Here is a 21241-nt window from a genome sequence, read left to right on the forward strand (position 1 = left end):
GCACATTACCATGGGATGCCTCAGTGTATCCTGTGGCAGTGCTTTTTGTTGCATGGCAGGCATGCACTAGTGCCACTACGGCTTAGTAAAAGGGCTCCAAAGGGATTCCAATATGCACTTGCATTAAAATGGACTTCCTCTTGAAACTTATTTAGAATTACATTCAGGTACACTGGGGGTATATTTCCATTTCCATGACCCTGGAGGACTCACAATCTAATTTTGTACCTGAGGCAACAGAGGGTTAAGTGAATTGCCTAAGATCACAAAGAGCAGCGCTGGGATTTGAACCAGGCACCTCTGGATGTCAAGGCTGGTGCTCTAACTACTAGGCTACTCCTGCACTCCAATTTAAATTTACTCCCTTTTTCCGTCTGTTAATCTCATCCTGGTTCTCCTTCCTCTTCACCCTCCTCCTCCAGAGGGATTTTGCCATCTTAAGTGCTTAAAATTGTGGTATTTGTTGTGTCTGCTGTTCTGTACCTTACATACAAATACTGATTCTCCTTCCCTGATTTTAAAACCAAATCTGTCACTTCCCACCATATCCTTCTGTGCACTCTCTTTATTGGTTATGGCAACAAAACAGCTGAAAAATAAAAATGAAGGGTGTGGCAAAGGTAGAGGAGGGCAGGTAATCAAAACAAGAACAGAATACTAAAACAGAACAGCTTTTGTTTCAGGAAAAAATGAGGTACTGTACAGTATGCTTTTTTTTTTGAAAGGTAACTGACACCGGGGGGGGGGGGGGGGGGGGGGGGAGAAGGAAAACAATCAGCATGTCATTGCTGCTTTCACTGATTTTCCTTGCTTTATTGTCTTGGATGACAACCATATTCTAACAATATTACAGTTTTATTTCTTGGAGAATTTAAGAATAGTTGATGAACAACATACTTCATTTTCCAGGTCTTCACATCCAGCTCATACAGTTGGACAGGACCAGGACTGCCGTTAGCTAATGCCAAAGATATTGGCTGAATCAAACCTGTTTCAAGACTGCCATTTCAGAGGGATAAGCTGCCATAAGTCTCCACAAAACACTGACAGCAGCTAAACATCCATTTTTTTTCTCCTTCTCTCTTAACGCCTGCCTCCCCTTCTCCCCCTGCAGGCTGGACCTTACAAATGATTATGGTTTCTGTAACTCCTTCAGGACAGGTGCACATGTGACACAGACTCATATAAATAGATATATATGTGTGTATGTGTAGAGATAGAGGTGTGTGTGTGTGTGTATATATAATGTCTCTGTTCTCTCTCTCTCCGCGCCCCCCCCCCCCCCCCCCCCGCAGCCATCAAGGACCTTTCCTCTCTCACCCTGCCCCCCTTGAAACTAACATCATACCTTTCTCTATTTTCTCCTCACTATTGAACATCACCCCATCTTTTCCTCCTCCACACTGCCACCATCCAGCATCACTCTATTTCTCTCCTCCCCCTCCAAGTAACATCATCCCATCTCTCCCCACCACCACCATCTGCCATTGCTCCATCTATCTTTTCCCCTCCGTCCAACCACCTTGCATTGCCCTAACTCTCTCCCAACACCATCCTGAGTTGCCCCTCTGTCTCACCCTCCTATCCCCCTCCCACCTGCTCACTCACTCACTAGATCACTAGCTGCTTCTCCAGGTCTGCAGGGCTGTGACAGCAATAGGAAACAGAAGGCAGGAATAGGTACATTGCCTTGTGCATGCTGCCACTGGCTTAGAAGGCCCCCAAAACAGCAAAGATACTTACCTGTAGCAGGTATTCTCCAAGAACAGCACGCCTTATAGTCTCACAAGTGGGTATCACATGCCGCATTGCCTGGTACGGGTCTTATGATAAGCATAAGAGCTTTGTGGAGCACGAGACACGCTCCACCATGCATGCACCAGTGCCTTCCCACCCGCCGCGTGAACACGGTCACCTCAGTTGAGTATAACAGCAAAAAAGGAAAAGAAAAATTAAGAAGACAACTGCAAGGGGAGGTGGGAGGGATTGTGAGAATATAAGGCCTGCTGTTCTTGGAGAACACCTGCTACAGATACCTTCAATTTCTCCAAGGACAAGCATGCCTATTTATTCTCACAAGTATGGAATCCCTAGCATCCAGGCTCACCAAAAACAACAAACACGGCGAGGACATAATGCAGATTAACCTGAAACTATATACAATCTGAATGAGAGTGAAGCCTCGAACAGAATAAAATGGACCTAGGAGGGTGGAGTTTTATTCTAGACCCCAAACAGATTCTGCAACACTGTCTGCCTGAACCGACTGTTGCGTCTGGTATCCTGCTCAAGGCAGTAGTGTGATGTGAATGTGTGGATTGAAGACCACATTGTAGCCTTGCAAATTTCTTCAATGGAGGCTGATTTCAAGTGGGCTACCGACGCAGCCATGTCTCTGACATTGTGAGCTGTGAAATGACCCTCTAAGGCCAGCCCAACCTGGGCATCTGTGAAGGAAATGCAATCTGCCAGTCAATTAGAAATGGTACATTTCCTGATGGTGACCCCCATCCTGATGGGATCAAAAGAAATAAAAAGTTGGGTGGACTGTCTGTGGGGCCTAGTACGCTCCATGTAGTAGGCCAATGCTCTCTTGCAATTCAAGGTGTGCAAGGTGCTTTTGCCAGGATGGGCATGAGGTCGGGGAAAGAATGTTGCCAAGACAATCGACTGATTTAGATGGAACTCCGACATCACTTTCAGCAGGAACTTAGGGTGCATGCAGAGGACTACTCTGGTGTGATGAAACTTAGTATAAGGTGAATCTACCACTAAGGCCTGAAGCTCACTGACCCTACAAGCTGAAGTAACAGCCACCAAGAAAATGATCTTCCAGGTCAAGTACTTCAGATGGCAGGAATTCAGTGGCTCAAAATAGCTTTCATCAACTGGGTGAGAATGACGTTGAGGTCCCATGACACTGGTGGAGGTTTGACAGGGGGCCTTGACAAAAGCAAACCTCTCAAGAAGCGAACAACTAGAGGCTGTCCAGAGATGGGCTTACCCTCTACACAGTGATGATAAGCACTAACTGGACTAAGGTGAACCCTTACTGAGTTGATCTTGAGATCAGATTCTGATAGGTGTAGAAGATATTCAAGCAGGGTCTATGTAGGGCAAGAAAGGAGATCTAGGACCTTGATCTCACACCGGGTGGCAAACCTCCTCCATTTGAAACAATAGCACCTCTTACTGGAGTCTTTCCTGGAAGACAGCAAGACCTAGGAGACGCCCTCCGAAAGACCCAAGGAAGCGAATTCTAGGCTCTCAACATCCAAGCTGTGAGAGCTAGAGACTGGAGGTTGGGATGTAGAAGAGATCCCCTCGTTTTGCATGACGAGGGTTGGAAAACACTCCAATGTCCACAGTTCTTTGGAGAAGAACTCCAGAAATAGAGGGAACCATATCTGCCACGGCCAGTATGGCACGATCAGAATCATGGTCCCGCAGTCTTGCTTGAGTTTCAACAAAGTTTTCCCCACTAAAGGTATGGGAGGATATGCATACAGAAACCCTATCCCCCAATTGAGAAGGAAGGCATCTGATGCTAGTCTGTCGTGGTCCTGAAGCCTGGAACAGAACTGAGGGACCTTGTGACTGATCTGAGTGGCAAAGAGATCCACAGAAGGGGGTACCCCATGCTTGGAAGATCTTGTGGGCAATGCCCATATCAAGAGACCACTCATTTGGTTGCATTATCCTGCTCAATCTGTTGGCCAGGGTGTTGTTTTTGCCCACCAGATAAGTGGCTCGAAGGAACATGCCGTGTGGGCGAGCCCAATGCCACATCCAGACGGCCTCCTGACACAGATGACGTGATAAAATACCTCTCTGCTTTTTGGTGTAATACATGGCAACCTGACTGTCTGTTTGGATGAGCACAATTTGAGGAGATAACCAATCTCTGACAGCCTTTATATTGTTCGAGATCGTCCGGAGCTACAGGAGATTGATCTGAAGATTTGTTTTCTGGGTGGACCAAACGCCTTGGGTGTGGAGCCCATCTACATGAGCCCCCCCCCCCCCCCCAGCCCAGGAGAGAGGCATCCATCATCAGCACCTTTTGCGGCTGAGTTATTTGGAATGGAAGTCCCAGAGTCAAATTGGATCAAATGGTTCACCACTGAAGGGAATGTACAAGCTCTGGGGACACTTGGATGACATCTTCCAGGCTCCCCGTGAACTGACACCACTGAGAATCCAGGGTCCATTGAGCTGATCTCATGTGAAGATGTGCCATGGGTGTAACGTACACTGTGGAAGCCATGTGGCCCAACAATCTCAACATCTGCCGAGCTGTGACCTGCTGAGAGGCTTGAACCCTGGAGGAGAGTGCAAGTGTGTCCACTCTTGCCTTCCAAAGAACGGCTCGAACTTGAACTTGCGGTGTATTGAGCAGGGCTCCTATGAACTCCAATTGCTGGACAGGACGAAGATGAGACTTGAGGTAGTTTAAAACGAACCCTAGTAGCTCGAGCACCCTCCAACATGGACTCTTGAGCACAGTCCGGAGAGGTGCTCTTTACCAGCCAATCATCGAGATAGGAAACACATGGACTCCCAGTGTGCGTAGCAATGCTGCAACTACCGCAAGATATTTGGTGAAGACCCTGGGAGCTGATGCGAGGCCAAAAGGCAACACTTGGTACTGAAAGTGATGTGTTCCCAATCAAAATCGAAGATATTTCTGGTGGACTGGAAGTATCAGGATGCGAGTATATGCATTCTTTAAGTCCAGAGAGCATAGCCAATTGTTTTCTTGAATCATTGGGAGAAAGGGAGAACTTTTCTTGGACTAGGAATTTGTTCAGGGCCTTTAGGTCTAGGATGGGACACAACCCCCTTGTTTTCTTTTGCACAAGAAGTATATGGAATAGAATCTCCACCCTTCCTCCCCTGGTGGAATGGGCTCGACTGTGTGGGCCTTCAGAAGGGTGAGAGTTTCTCTGCAAGTACCTGCCTTTGCTGTTAGCTGAACTCTCAGTGGGCAATTTGGAGGTTTCATATACCAACTGAGGGCGTACCTGAGATGGACTATTTGAAAAACCCACCAGTCGGAGGTTATAAGGGGCAATATTTCTTGAAAAATTTCAGACTCCCCCCGACCAGCAAGTTGTCTGGGACGGACACTTAGTGCGGCTATACTCTGCTGGAGTCAGTCAAAAGCTCGTCCCTTGCTTTGCCTGGGGTAGCAGCAGGGGCATTAGGCACACACTGTTGATGTGAACAAGTGTGCTGGTGTTGAGCCTGCTTGTCCTTGGAGAAAAGAAGTTACTTCAAGCTCAGAAACACCCAGAAACAATAAGTTATACCACCAGAGCCAGTGGCGAAAGGGGAGAGAGAGAGGGGGGGGGGGGGGGGGGGGAGACATGTAGACCTTTTAATGCGTTAATTATGTTATTAACAGGATAAACGTGCAGCCCTTATGTGTGCTTATGTATGTGTGTGCATTATATATATATATATATATATATATATATATATATATATATATATATAAAACATGTCTTTTAAGATTGTTGAAATACTTACTTTTTTTTACATAGTTTCACTGTGCCCAGCCAGTATCTTGGATTAACAGTTGTAAATGATTTGCCTTTTTCTTGCATAACTCCCTCCAGGCTATGGCCAAGAAAACAATTCATATCTGTATTTTCTTCATCCCAATTAAACTGGAAGCTTGAAGGGTTTTGCTTCTTCACGGCCTGCAAGGAGCCGACTAATTTACCAAACTGCTGCTGCAGGCTCACCAACATCTCTGTGCAAAAAAGAGAGTGGAATTCACATGCTGCCGAAGTTTATAAGTTGCTCTCTACTCTCACAGCTGTAATGCCCTACAGTTGCTCATTAAAAAAAAAAGTCTTTGATTTGAAAAAGAATTTGCAAGCAAACACAGATGCCAACACAACAAGAACCATGTCCAGTTTTGGAGGGAAGATAATTGAGGTTTGTGGTTTGGGGAAGAGGAGAAGAATGGTAGGGGAGGGGGAGAAATGGGGAAAGTGGGCTATTGTGCAAAATGAATTTACTCACGTTTCCTTTTACAAACTACCCATTTGTTTTCTTTTGAATAGAATAATGGCATCTCACTTTTCCACGGATACCTAGAGGCGAAAGAAATGCATTATGTAGGATGCAGCACAGTCACATGATCACCAGGCTGTATTTGTATAGTGCTGCAATAGCAACCTTTCAGTACAAATGCTTAAGAAAGAAAAGGGAGCAAATCTTGAAATTTTAGGTGCATTTCACACAAGACAGAGCATATGCTGCTGAGGGTCAGTCAGCCTGTTTGTGTCTGTTCATATGTTTAGGCAGAGAGGAGGATCACCTGGCAGTGAAGGAACTGGTGTACCAGGGACCCTCAACCCCATTAGCAGAAGTAGACTAAGGCAGCAGGGGGCCTGGGGCTCCATCACTGGAAAATATGAGTATGGTAGAAGCAAAGGAACAAAAGACAAAGAGCAGACCTTGGTTTTTAGAAGGATTGTTTATTTATTTAAATGTGATAATCTGAACGTTTTACTGACGCATCCTGTATTCTAGGCGAAACATGGCCATGTCGGGAATTTGAGCTTGTATCCTGGGAGCATTAATAAAGACTGCATTTTCTTCTGCTCTTTGTTTTTTGTTCCACAGTGGATATTGTGGACCAATTGTCTTCTTGTTTCCTTACCCTCTGTAGAGGCAAAGGTACAGTAGCAATAGCAAATATAGTTGAGGGAGAGAATGGAGGGAATATGGGAGTGAGGAAGAGAAGAAAAGAACGTGCCATACCCACCACAATCCCCACTACTCATGCACATATACACACACACATACTCAGCTTCCTCTTGTACTAACCTGTGTACCCGCTGCTCATAAGGGCACTATTCCTATTCACACACACCCCCACAGGCACCGTTCCTGTGCACGCACATAGATACACTCCTACATACTTACACATATGCCCATGCACGCAAACACCACACACATAGTACACACCCCCTTTCAAAGACATACAGTACTATCCACAAACACAAATACCTTGCACACCTACACCCTCTCCACAGACACAAATATACACATCCTACATGTACACACTCACCCACGCCTTGTCACTCTACTACATAGATTTTAGGACACCCCTTTTGAGTTCCGTACAAGGAGAAGCCCAAGTCTGCCTGAGGAAGAAGGGAAAATGTGTCATTGTGCCACACTAAGGGGGTCATTTTAGAAGCATACATAGCATGGAAATAGTGGCATTTGTATGTATAGATTATTTACATGTGTAAAAGATTTCAGAAAGCTGCTGTTTAATATGTGTAGATAGTCTGGCTGCAACAATATCAAGAGGGCATGATTTAGGTGGGCCAGAAAAGAATACATGTTATTTTCATTCTACATACCACTAGTTTAATAAATACAATCAGAAGGTAAGAAATAAAGAGAAAATGTTGAAAAGGACCATTTGGTCCACATAATGCATACAACCCAAACGCCTGATGAAACAAATATGTTTTCAGTTTACTCTTGAAGTCAGATAGCGAACGTACAAGATGTAAATCCAGTGGAACAGAATTCCATAAAGTAAGGCCCTGCACACTAAATAGTTTATTTCTGATAGAGGAAAGATGAACAGAGGTGTAAGAGGGAACCTGAAGGAGGCAACTTTATGAAGAGCGAAGTATCCTGGAGGGATTAAAAGGCAACAGAGAAAGGGAGACCAGATTGTAAAATCTTAAATAACAAAACAAGCAACTTAAAGGACACCTGGAAAGAAACAGGGAGCTAATGTTCAGTCTGCAACAGCGGGGTAATATGATCAAAATGCCCAGCTCCCATGAGCAAGCACAAGGCCGCATTCTGCACCAACTGAAGACGCTGTGTTTTTTTCTGAGTAATCTCACATAGTAAAGGGAAATGGGACTTGATATACCGCCTGTCTGTGGTATTTTGCAACTACATTCAAAGCGGTTTACATATATACAGGAACTTATTTTGTACCTGGGGCAATGGAGGATTAAGTGACTTGCCCACAGTCACAAGGAGCTGCAGTGGGAATCGAACCCAGTCCCCCAGGATCAAAGTCCGCTGCACTAACCACTAGGCTACTCCTCCACTACAGTAGTCCAAAGTGGAGATCACTAACGCATGAACAAGAAAACAAAGGGCTGAAGAAGAAAACAGCAAACCGAGTAGAGCATCCGTAATTTAAAAAAAAAAAAAAAAAAACAACTTTCACAGTCTGGGAGACTTGATAACGGAACGATAGGGAACTATCTAAAATTACCCCCAGTGTTGACTACAGGTAAATCACAACCTCCCATTCCTAAGGGCTGAACTGTGAGATTAGACATGCAGCGATTTAAAAAAAAAAAAAAAAAAGCAGTACGTTTATCTAAATTCAATCTGAGATTATCAGAGGTTATCCAAATAGAAATTTGATCCAATTTTTGATATAACTGAGCTTGTGCATCTGTAAGACAGATGGGAGTCAAAATTTGAACGTCATCTGCACATGCAAATACTATGAAACCCAAGAAGATAATAGAAGAGCCAGAAAAACATTAAAAAGCAACGGAGTCAAAACAGAGCCCTGAGGAACTCCACAAGGCATAGTGTAAGAAGAACAGGTGTCATGCCAGCAAACAATATAAGATCTAACAACAAGAAAGGAGCACAACCAGTTCAGGGCTACAACCCGAATACCGATAGGTACTAAGGTGATCTAAAAGGTAAGAATGGTTGACTAAATCAAACATCGTTGTTAAGTCTAAGGAAATTAACACAGCAATCTTTTCATTATCTTGATATTGTATAATATGGGTAGTAAAGACTTAAGAGAATGGTTTCGCTGCTGTGATATTTATGAAAACCAGTCCGGTACGGATGAAGAGCTTCCCATTGATCCAAGTAGTCCTCTAAATTTAATTTAATTTAGGCATTTATATTCTGCTTAACCGTAAAGTTTAAGGCGGGGACAGACTAGTCTAACATAGCTACATTTTACAATAATGGGATAATATAGGGATACATAAATCAACTAGCTAGTCAAACTGTTACACTGTATAGTTAGTGTTAGAACTTAAGTATAGATAAACCATCAGAGAAATAGGTTACAATGAATCTAACATATTACCTTATGCAGTTAATGTTATACCTTAGGCAAACACAAACCATCAGGCTAATCAAACTGTTACATTCTGCAGTTAACCTTATATAACTTAAGCCTAGATAAACCATCAAGAGATATTATAACTTCAGCGTGGATAAACCTACTACTACTTAGCATTTCTATAGCGCTACAAGGCGTACGCAGCGCTGCACAAACATAGAAGAAAGACAGTCCCTGCTCAAAGAGCTTACAATCTAATAGACAAAAAATAAATAAAGTAAGCAAATCAAATCAATTAATGTGAACGGAAAGGAAGAGAGGAGGGTAGGTGGAGGCGAGTGGTTACGAGTCAAAAGCAATGTTAAAGAGGTGGGCTTTCAGTCTAGATTTAAAGGTGGCCAAGGATGGGGCAAGACGTAGGGGCTCAAGAAGTTTATTCCAGGCGTAGGGTGCAGCGAGACAGAAGGTGCGAAGTCTGGAGTTGGCAGTAGTGGAGAAGGGAACAGATAAGAAGGATTTATCCATGGAGCGGAGTGCACGGGAAGGACAAGTGTGGAGAGATACTGGGGAGCAGCAGAGTGAGTACATTTATAGGTTAGTAGAAGAAGTTTGAACAGGATGCGAAAACGGATAGGAAGCCAGTGAAGGGTCTTGAGGAGAGGGGTAGTATGAGTAAAGCGACCCTGGCGGAAGATGAGACGGGCAGCAGAGTTTTGAACCGACTGGAGAGGGGAGAGGTGACTAAGTGGGAGGCCAGCAAGAAGCAGATTGCAGTAGTCTAAACGAGAGGTGACAAGGGTGTGGATGAGCGCTTTTGTAGAGTGCTCGGAAGGAAAGGAGCGGATTTTACGGATGTTGTAAAGAAAGAAACGACAGGTCTTGGCAATCTGCTGGATATGAGCAGAGAAGGAGAGAGAAGAGTCAAAGATGACCCCAAGGTTTCGAGCTGAGGACGCCCATCTCAAAAACGACCAAATCCAACTCATTTGGTCGTGGGAGGAGCCAGCATTCATAGTGCACTGGTCCCCCTGACATGCCAGGACACCAACCAGGCACCCTAGGGGGCACTGCAGTGGACTAACTGATGCACTAATTGAACGGAAAAAGCCCTTCCCTTACCGATTCGGAAAGGAATGGGCATGCATGAAGGAAATCGCATGCAAATGAGCTGCTCGCTGTTAGTTCATTTGCACACGATTTCCTTCCTAAGGAGGGAAAGCCAATGCAGAGCCGCCACGCGTTATGCGTGGCTGCTCTACGCATGCCAAAGACGGCTTCATATACGCAGACAAGCTGCGTGTATAATAACCTTCTACAACCTTAAATAAATTGCCGACTACAACCTTAAAAAAACACAAGTCCAGGTGAAAATGTCCAAGTGCTCGTCAGGGACGCCTTTTTTTTTTTTTTAGTATGAGTGAAGGATGTCCAAGTGTTAGGTGCCTTCGCTATGCCTCCGTCCCTGCGACGGGACAGTTGAGGACGTCCAAAATGTGGATGTTTCTGTGAGAAGGACGTCCATGCCCTTGCTATGCCTCCAACACCCCCTTTATTTATTTGGATTTTGGATCACAAGTAGCAGCAGTGGGATTTGAACCGGCCACCTCTGGATTGCAAGACCAGTGCTCTAACCACTAGGCCACTCCTCCACTCCCTTGAAATTTGGCCGTCCCTTTGTGTGTGTGTGGGGGCAGTTCAGGACGTCCAAAATGTTTGAAAGAAGGACGTCCACGTCTTTGCTATGCCTCCACTGACACACAAACACCTCCCCCCCCAGAGACCTGCATACTGCTGCGATGGACCTGAGTATATTTGAGGCTGGCAAAAAAAGTTTTTAAAGTTCTTTTTTCAGGGTGGGAGGGGGTTAGTCACCATTGGGGGAGTCAGGGGAGGTAATTCCCGATTCCCTCCGGTGGTCATCTGGTCAGTTCGGGCACCTTTTTGAGGCTTGGTCGTAAGAAAAAATGTACCAAGTAAAGTCGGCCTAAGTGCTCGTCAGGGATGCCCTTTTTTCCATTATTGCTAGAGGACGCCCATCTGTTAGGCACGGCCCAGTCTCGCCTTCGCTACGCCTCCAACACGCCTCCGGGAACTTTGGTCGTCCCCGCAGTTGGGGAATGCCCAAAATCGGCTTTCGATTATACCGATTTGGGTGACCCTGAGAGAAGGACGCCCATCTCCTAATTTGTGTCGAAAGATGGGCGCCTTTCTCTTTTGAAAATAAGCCTGAAAAGGTCAGTTTTTAGATATTAACAAAAAAGACCTTCAAAACATCTGAAGTCAGATTAGCTCTCTTGTAGCAAATCTTCTTTAAATACAGGATTTCTGGTTACTCTTTCACCAGTATTTTACATTAACTTTTCTAGGAGGGAGTGCTAAGATGAAGATAAAGACCACATCATTGCACCCTGCTATAACGGACATATAACACATCTCTCTAGTACAAATGGTAACTAGTTGGACTAGACTCATTATTTAGGAATCCTTGTCTTAGTGTATCTTGGCAGTCAGCTTTAGTGCTGCTGGAGGCTAAGGATTTAAAGGGACAGCATGCCCTCTCAATAGAGAGGCTGTACAACTGGCACAAAGCTGAGGTTGTGATATTATATCTATGGCAGTTTGTGAAGACACTTTAGGTCATTTTCAATGTAAAGAATGTGATTGTCAGTATGTTTGTGAGATGACTAGTGTTAGGATTCCTAAAATCAGGTAAACATATTATGTTAAGGGAGCATACAGATTGCAATTCTGAACAAGTGATTTACTGCATCAGATGTCCTTGCAATTTGCTCTACATTGAGCAAACATGTCTTTGAGTGAAAGTTAGGATAGCTGTATCAGCACTGGCAAACAGGAAGCTCCTCTGGTGGCTCACTGCCAGAGTTTAAGACTTACAACTTGCTATTTTGTTATACGTTTGAGCCCAGAGCGGAAGAAACATTTCTCAGGTTTTGCTATTTAAAGAACAAGGTTTTATATATTCATAGGAAACTGTAGAGACAAAAGGACTTAACAAAGAAGTAGAGTAGACTTCTCTGTAATTTCTAGTTTTCAAGTTTTAGTGTCAGTTTGTCTAGAACCAATTATTATAAACACCTTAGCTGTTCTGACATCAGCATGTGCACTCACAGCATATAAAACATTAGGTGCCCTCCTGAAGATGCTGCATAAGCGAAACACAGTCGTGTGTAGAGGGCAGCTAAAAATTTGAAGGTGGCTGGACTTTAAAGGCCAAGATTTTGAAGGCAGTAATTTTATATATGGATTAAGACGCGCGTGAATTTTTACACATTTTCATTTCATGGATACTTGACCACAGGGGCGTAGCTAGACCTGACATTTTGAGGGGGCCCAGAGTTAACATGGGGGGGCACTAAGCATACAGGTTGAGTAGTGCTTGGTATACTCCTAAATAATGCTTTACAGTGTTCTTGATGATGGATTACTAAGTACACAGTCTGTCCTGCATCAATATAAACCACATACACATTTATAGAAACCTTAGAAACACTGACATTTTTAAATAAAGTTGCATTACCTCATTATATTAGACTTGAGTCTGGTCAACTTCTAAACACACATCAGAGTGTCTTGCAAATTAATTACTGCAGTGGCACATCCTTCAACTTTGTGTAACAAATACAAATGCCTTATAAAGCTGATTTAATAAAATGAAGAAATACCTTTGAAGGCTTCTTTTTCATTCCTCTGGCTGGCTCTACTGATTTCTCTCCTTGCTGAGGCTGACAATCAGTTCAATCCCTGTAGTTCCTGACAGTGTTCCTTCCAGCCCCTTCTCCTTATGAAGGAGCAGGCAAATGATTGTCATATGCAAAAATCCATCAGCACTTTGCACCTAGTTCAGTGCTTCAAAATCTGCAAAGTCTGTTGCATTTTTTTTTTTATTGTCATTGATGCTGACTGTGAATGTGAACCATCTTAGTCTGTAGCCCAATGTCCTGTCCAGCAATTATGAATATCTAAGCTTTATATCAAAATTATTTTCTCTTTAACCATTCCAGTGTCAGGTTTTAATGTACTCTTTTCTGAAGTAATTCTCTATATGAAACACAACTATAATGAAACAGCCAGTTTTCCTTTCTGGTCAAATTCTTTGAAGAGCTTTTTCTCTTGTTTTACAAATAGGTATCTTGCTGGTCAACTTTTTATTTTTCCTGTCGTTTGTCAGAACTCTTCAGTTTAATCAAAACCAATTGCACATTTGCTTTTCTACTTGAACTCTTTTTGAGTATTGTGGTCTCTTGATGCTGTTAGATAAGCTCAAAGGCCTCATCATAAATGTAATCTATACTGTCCATATTATATTGTAATCCACATAAGCCAAGTGGTAAAGAAAATGTATTAATAAACATTTAGCTCTTCAGATATACAATTATGGCCATAAACTTGCTCTTACAAAATTGTCTGGTGGGCAGGACCAATGAAGTTTAAATAAAAAGTTAAAATTTGGGATAATGACTTTTATCTTATTCTGTACTGTGGAAACACTATTCTCACTAAAGAATGAGGCGCCGTCTTTTGCTGTTGAATATATCAATAATGCTGTCATAGTCCAATGAATCACACAATTCTCTCTCAAAAGATAAAAGTGATAGGTTATGGAGGCGGCTGGTGAGCATTGAGGATCTTGATGCTGTTTTGATCCTGTTTACAGCAGAAAAGAGTCGTTCCACAGTGCAGGTTGTCATTGGTAGAGTGATAAGTACTCTTAAAAGGGCATTGACATTTGGGAAGATATCCACACTGCAGTTGTCTAGCACTTCAATTAATGATGGATAATTTACACCTTCTGCTACATTGCGTTTTAAATGCTGAACACACACTGAAAATTCCGCTTCTTCGATGGTGATGCCATACAAAGTGCTTGGGGACTGTAGATTTTCTCTTTGGCCAAAGGAATCAGATGTTGGCATACAGGCAGCAGAAGCAGTCATCATTCCATATGCATCATCTTGAAAACGATTCTTTAATTCTGTTATCTGACAGTCAATAATCTCATTCCACAGATGTCTCAAATCTTCATTTCTTCGCACACAAGAAGATTTACCCAAAGATGAAAAAACCAATGTATCGCTAATCTTTGCAGGTAGCTTTGCCTTTCGAGATGAAGAGATATCCCACTTTTCAAGATCATACTTCTCCATGAGCTCATCTGTTAACTGAAGAACTTTGTCAAAGTCGTGTGAAGTGTTCTCCCTAAACCGAACAAAAGTTTCTTTTAGACACTCTATCAGACTAATGCAAACTGTAACAGACACAGTGGCGCTCTGTAGACCTTTAGTGGCAAAATCACTACTTTCAAACAATTTCCCAAATGTAACTGCCAGAAATAAGAATTTCTTTGTCTCTATTTGTTGTAACAGAAAATTGGATTCTAGTTTTGTCTGTCCAGCAGAGTTTGAAAATTCAGCAAGCACTTCAAGAATAACATCATAAAGCAACAGTACTTTTTTCACAGAGCCAGATTTTGAGCTCCACCTTGTGTCTGCTGATCGTTCAAGTTCAAGGCATTGTCTATCAGGATGCAGTTGTTTCTGTACTTCCAAAAAACGAGCATGTCTGTGTGTTCCTGTCATAAAACCATGCAAGGAGTTCAGAATTTCAAAAAATGTGGTAACAAAGGGACATGCTTTAGATGCTGTGCAGAGGACCAGGTTGAGGTGATGAGAATTACAGTGCACATAAATAGCCCGCCGAAATGTGCGTTTCAAAATCACATGAACACCTCCTTTGTTTCCAGACATCACAGATGCCCCATCAAGGCTGAAGCCAACACATAACTCAGGATCAAACTCAAGAACCTCAAGCACTTTTATGATTTTATCTGAAATTCCATTTGCTGTCATGTCTGCAGTGTCAACAAATCCAACTGCTCTTTCCTTTATTACCCCCTTGTGTAAGTACCTGATACATACTGCAACAAGCTCACGTTTGGAGAGATCTTTGCATTCATCACCCAGAATTGCATAGTATGTATTACTGGTTTCATGTATTTCAGATTTGATTTTGCGAATCAGTAGTACAGTGGCTGATTCCAACAGCTCATTCTGAATATCTGGGCTCATCAGAGTTGCATTCTTAGGGAGTTTTTCAAGACGACTTTGTATTTCGTTGTTATGCTTGCTGAGGAGTTTAAACAATTCCAAAAAGTTTCCTTTATTTAAAGCATCATCGGTCTCTCTGTGCCCACGTAGTGGAACTTCTTGTTTTGCACAGAACATCACAATATCAAGCACTACTTTGATATGTTCACGATTTCTTTCTATAACAGAAGGGTTCATGGCATCATGGTTTAGCTGATTTAAAATAGTTCCATGACCTCCTGAAAGGTGACTTTGTCTGTAGTCTTCAAATTTTTCCAGGGCAAGACAGTGTGCCATGCTTAATTCATGTCTTGAGAAGCCACGACTCATATGCTTCCAGTCTTTAAAGCCAGTCCTGATGAAAGCATCATCAGCGTTGGTATCAGAAAAATGTCTGCATACTTTGCAGAACACTGCATCTTGGTTTATGCTATATTCCAACCAGCAAAATTTATACCAGTGAGAGGAAAAACTTCTGGACTTGTCACCAATTATACTAACAGGGAACGACTGTAACTTTGGTTGTGTAGGTGGTTCATTGATGTCGGATAAATCAGAAGGTAATTCTTTTGGTTCCATACCAGATCTTCTAATCCGTGGGCATAAAGTGGAACTTGTAGAGGGACCAGTCAATGATTCACTTCTATCAGCATTGTCACCATGTTCTTCTAGACGTGGTTTTTTGTTTCTATCTTCATCCTTGCCATGATCTTCTAGAGGTGTTTTTTTGAAATAAGTTAGCAAAGAACTTTGTTTTGCCATGAGGGTAGACTAAGGAACACTGTCAGGAAATTCTTTTTTTCTTGGGAACACTGTCAGGAACTTTCTCTCTCTTGAAAGCTAAAATCATAATGAATTTCCATAAGTTTTGTGATTAACACACAAGATCCTATCTCCTAAAAAGTGAGTAGTGGAATCATAATATAATGACACCATGGGCAATAGGAGTAACATGCACAATGCAGCAGTTTTGATCCTGTCAGCATTTCCTCTACCCAGCACTCACCAGAGATTCTGGCAGTACCTCAATAACAGGATCATACTCTTCAATGCCACATACGCTTTTCAGAGACCATGTAGCAAACTTAACAGCAACAATTCTGAACACACAAAAAGCAGCAGTAAAAATACAAAACAACAATAAATTTCCTACTGAAAAGCTGGACAAGTCAGACTCTACCCCTCATAAACCACGTACCAGCAGAATCTCTCACCTTGGTCAATCACAGAACACAGACCAACCAACCCTCACCAATTAAAGACTAAATGACCAAGAATTTGAACAGGAAACACTAAGAAATCACATTCTCTATAAGCAATACAGCACAGGAGAAATAAAATAAAAACGCATTATCAACTGTAGGGCCCAAAATGCAAGATCACTTACTACTCAAAATGAAACACAAAAATAAATTAATTATCTTAATACCCATGATCTGTTAAAAAAAATGTGGGACACAGCATCACAAGCAACAGAGTTTAAATATATTCCTCAAAGACATACCATGTAAGTTAAAGGAGCATTTGCCAAATAGCAGTTAGACAACATTCTAGCGCTCATACGCATGTAAGTGGATGCATACACATCTATACACTAATATTCCAAACATTTACACCTGTAACAAAAATAAAGCACCTTTTGCCCAACCAGGTCCATCAATCTGAATTTGAGTAAATCAGGTCACAACAGTGCCGATCATTATTAACCCCCCAGGAGATTTAGCTTTTCACCAGTCCGTAAATACAGCACCCAACAGCAGGAACATACAGAACTTCTCCTATAGCCAAGCATCTCCTCAGCTCTCCTGACCTTCATACCCCCCAACCCCTTCATATAAAACCCAGCTTCTCTCCTGACCTTCCATACCACCCCCCCCCCCCACAGCCCCTTCATATAAATCCTGGAATATCCCCTGCCCTTCTAGACCCCACCCCCATAGACCTGAATCCATCACCCCTGCTGTTCTCTATATACCTAACCCTCTCAAAGCTCCCCCTGCCCATTTCTACTCCACCATCCCCACAGTCCAACATCAATTTTTTTTTTACCTGGAGTCTCTGGAGTGGACAGCACAGCAGGCAGTTACAGTGGACAACTAGACTGGACTGGACAACTGGACTGACAGGCTGCAGATGGTTGCTCCCTGGTGGGCTCTTCTTCGGAGCTCCGGCTCTCAGTCAGATCTAGAGTCTGACTTAGTTTGGCGCGAATGAGGCCGAGGCGGGAAGAGTGAGGTGCAAGGCGTGAGGCTCTCAGTCAGAGTCTGGCGCGAATTAGGCCAAGGCGCGAGGCGGGAAGAGTGAGGCAGCAAGGCACGAGGCTCTCAGTCAGAGTCTTGACTTTGAAACGAATTAGGCCGAGGCACGAAGAGTGAGGCAGCAAGGTGCGAGGCTCTCAGTTAGAGTCTTGACTTTGGCGCGAATTAGGTCGAGGCACGAGGTGGGAAGAGTTAGGCAGCAAGGTGCGAGGCTCTCAGTCAGAGTCTGACTTTGGCGCGAATTAGGTCGAGGCGCGAGGTGGGAAGAGTGAGGCAGCAAGGTGCGAGGCTCTCAGTTAGAGTCTTGACTTTGGCGCGAATTAGGTCGAGGCGCGAGGTGGGAAGAGTGAGGCAGCAAGGTGCGAGGCTCTCAGTCAGAGTCTGACTTTGGCGCAAATTAGGCCGTAGCGCGAGGCGGATGGACAGCCGACAGGGCAGCAGCGAAATTCTGTGTGGAGTGGACGGGATGAGGCTGCTGACCCGGACAGTTGGAGACGGGAGTACTAGTAGTAGAATGTCGATCTGCGGGGTAACGGGGTTCCACTCCCTTCAGGACAGCAGCACGCACCGGCAGTCCTGCTTCTTCTCTCTCTCGTTGCCGCTGTGGGCGGGGCTTCTCACGGCTCAATCAAGGAGGTTGTAGCTTCGAACAGCAGTGCCTGTGACGCTCTGAGTCACATGGGCAGGAGTCAGTGTGGGGGGGGGGGGGGGGGGCCACAAAAGGTAGGTGCCAGTGTTGATGGGAAGCTGCAAGCAACAGCTAAATTAGTAATGCCATTTAAAACGGCAGCAAACTGTGTTTGCGAAGTGGTGCCTAAAATCAGGCACCTGACTGGCCACTAGTGTAGAGGGGGCCTGAGAGAGGAATGAGGAGGCCTTGGCCCCCTCAGGCCCCACGTAGCTACGCCACTGCTTGACCACCAAAGCCACTCGAAAGCAAGTTTTTTCATCGCACTTGAAGAGCAATTTCCTTGCCTATAAGGAGCCTCTTTTCTAAAGATAAGTATTGCAGAACTTTTCTTGCCAGTGCATATTGAACAAATTTTGGCTCCATTAGCTGCACTACTAATTTGATAAGTGCGATCTCTTAGCGATTCGGAACGGAACGGGCATGCATGAAGGAAATCGCATGCAAATGAGCTGCTCGCTGTTAGTTCATTTGCATACGATTTCCTTCCTAAGGAGGGGAAGCCAGTGCAGTGTCACCTAAGTTTGTGAGTGAGAACACTATTTCTGAGCACTTCTCACTTATTATATTTATATATTAATAAGAAATCAACTAACTTTATTTGGTAACTTGATTTTAATTTTGTTAGTTGTTTTTAAACAATAATTTTTCCTACTTTCTATTTTTTGTACTTGAGTTTCAATACCATGCATGCCCTGGACTGAGTACTGTTTATCGAGTGTGTGACATCTAGGTGCCATTTAAGCACCATGGTTTGTTTAGGTGCCCAGGACATCCCTAGGAGCATCCACATTTTACAGAGGGAGAGGGGTGGTCCCTCAAAGGCCAGCTCCTCTTGAGATTTTTCTGTTGCTGAATGTCACTCAAGGGAAAATTAGGTTCTTACCTTGGTAATTTTCTTTCCTTTAGTCATAGCAGATGAAGCCATTACGTATGGGTTGTGTCCATCAACCAGCAGGGGGAGATAGAGAGCACTCAACTTTTCACAGTGCCTCATGGCCAGCCAGCTCCACTGCCTCTTCAGTATTTGAAGCTTCCAAAGCAGTATGGCAAACCGCAATGGGAATAACATGAACTTTCCTCACAGTCCCTTAACAAGGGCATGAACTCAAAAAGAGGGAATGAACACATCCTCCTGGAGGGAATAAACTCGTCCTCCTTATTGTATAACTGGAGGGGATACACACAACCTCTTGGAGGGAATAAACATCCTCCAAAACATAAACTGGAGGGAATGGACTCATCCTCCTATAAGTGAACATGAATCCTGAAGACTGTTTTCCAACTGTCTCCCAAGGAAGGAACTTCAGGAAACAAGAACAGAACCTGAAAAAGATTCACAGCATACAGACAATCATACAGGGAGGGCTCATGGCTTCATCTGCTATGACTAAAGGAAAGAAAATTACCAAGGTAAGAACCTAATTTTCCCTTCCTTGTCATCAAGCAGATGAAGCCATTACGTATGGGATGTAACAAAGCAATCCCTATATAGGGTGGGAACAGGTCACACCACGCGCTAGCACTTGTACTCCAAAACGTGCATCCCTCCTAGCAGCCACATCCAGCCTGTAATGTCGGGCAAAAGAGAGCTTAGAAGCCCATGTTGCTGACCTGCATATCTCTTGACGAGAGAGTGCTCCAGTTTCAGCCCAAGAGGAAGAAATCGCTCTGGTAGAATGCGCCTTAAAGGCTACAGGCAGAGACCGGCCGGCAAGCAGATAAGCTGAAAAGATAGCTTCTTTGAGCCAGCGGGCAATAGTGGCTTTAGACGCTGGAGACCCTCTGTCAGGACCTGATAGCAAAACAAACAGATGATCATAGATCCTGAAAGAGCTAGTAACTTGCAGATACTGCAGCAGAGTCCTGCACAAATCCAACAGGTGCAACTGCCCAAAAGATTCTGGAAACTCCTCCTTATCAAAGGAGGGCAAGAAAATAGGCTGGTTTAGGTGAAATGCTGAAACCACCTTAGGCATGAAGGAAGGCACGGTCCGAACCATGACCCCGGACTCTGAGAATTGCAGAAATGGGTCTCTACAGGACAGCGCCTGGAGCTCTGACACCTGTCTCGCCGAAGTAACGGCCACAAGAAAAACGGCCTTTAGTGTCAAATCTTTCTCCGTTGCTCGCCGAAGTGGCTCAAAAGGAGAAGCCAGCAAGGCCTTCAACACTAGCCCCAGGTTCCAAGCTGGACAGGGTGCTCGCACGAAAAGGCCGGAGCCGAAGCACCCCATTAAGAAACTGTACCACATCTGGATGAGCAGCTAAAGACACGCCTTCAACCTTACCACGAAGGGAGGCCAACGCTGCCACTTGCACCCGCAGGGAATTATAGGCCAAGCCTATTTGTACACCATCCTGCAAAAAGTCCAGAATCGGCGAGACAGGAGCCCGCATGGGTGTGATTGCTTTTGAAGCACACCAAGACTCAAACTGGCGCCAAATCCTGGCATAAGCCACAGAAGTGGAACGCTTGCGGGCCTGCAGAAGAGTGGAAATGACTGTGTTTGAATAGCCTTTGTCCCTCAATTGTGCCCTCTCAATCGCCATGCCATAAGACCAAAGCGGCAGGCGTCCTCCATGGCTACCGGGCCCTGTGACAACAGGTTTGGTACCAGAGGTAAAGGGAGGGGAGCCTCCACTAGCATCTGTCGGAGGTCCACATACCAAGGCCTCCTGGGCCAATCCGGGGCGATGAGGACCACTTCTCCTGGGTGCAACCGAATCCGCAGGAGCACGTGCCCTATCAAGGGCCACGGAGGGAACACATATAGTAGGCCCGGAGGCCAGGGCTGAGTCAAGGCATCCAACCCTGCCAAGCGAGGATCTCTCCGTCTGCTGAAGAAGCACGGGACTTTGGCATTTGAACTTGTCGCCATAAGATCCATCATGGGCTTGCCCCATTTGGCACATATCTGCAGGAATACTTCATCTGCTAGTTCCCATTCTGCTGGATCAATCTGATGCCTGCTTAGATAATCAGCTTGCACGTTGCTCTGACCTGCAATGTGAGCTGCCAACAGAAACTGAAGATGCAGCTCGGCCCAGTGGCAAATCTGTTCGGCCTGCGCGGCCAGTGCTCTGCACTGAG

At 44.3% G+C, this 21241-nt stretch overlaps 1 protein-coding gene across 3 annotated transcripts in view; it reads right to left on the reverse strand.

The window, feature by feature from the left end:
• Positions 1-21241, reverse strand: part of TAF1B (TATA-box binding protein associated factor, RNA polymerase I subunit B) — a 385284-nt gene that overhangs the window by 39442 nt on the left and 324601 nt on the right. For 2 of the 3 annotated variants that reach the window (XM_030198879.1, XM_030198881.1), the window contains exons 13-14: positions 6034-6104; positions 5533-5758 (exon numbers count right to left, since the gene is read on the reverse strand). In XM_030198879.1, coding sequence (XP_030054739.1) covers positions 5533-5758; positions 6034-6104 — 297 coding nt within the window. Of the gene's footprint in view, positions 1-5528; positions 5759-6033; positions 6105-21241 lie in introns of all 3 variants that reach the window. The other variant, XM_030198880.1, reaches the window with a different exon arrangement.

The sequence above is a fragment of the Microcaecilia unicolor genome, chromosome 3, assembly GCF_901765095.1.
Source record: "Microcaecilia unicolor chromosome 3, aMicUni1.1, whole genome shotgun sequence".
Taxonomy (NCBI): Eukaryota; Metazoa; Chordata; class Amphibia; order Gymnophiona; family Siphonopidae; genus Microcaecilia; species Microcaecilia unicolor.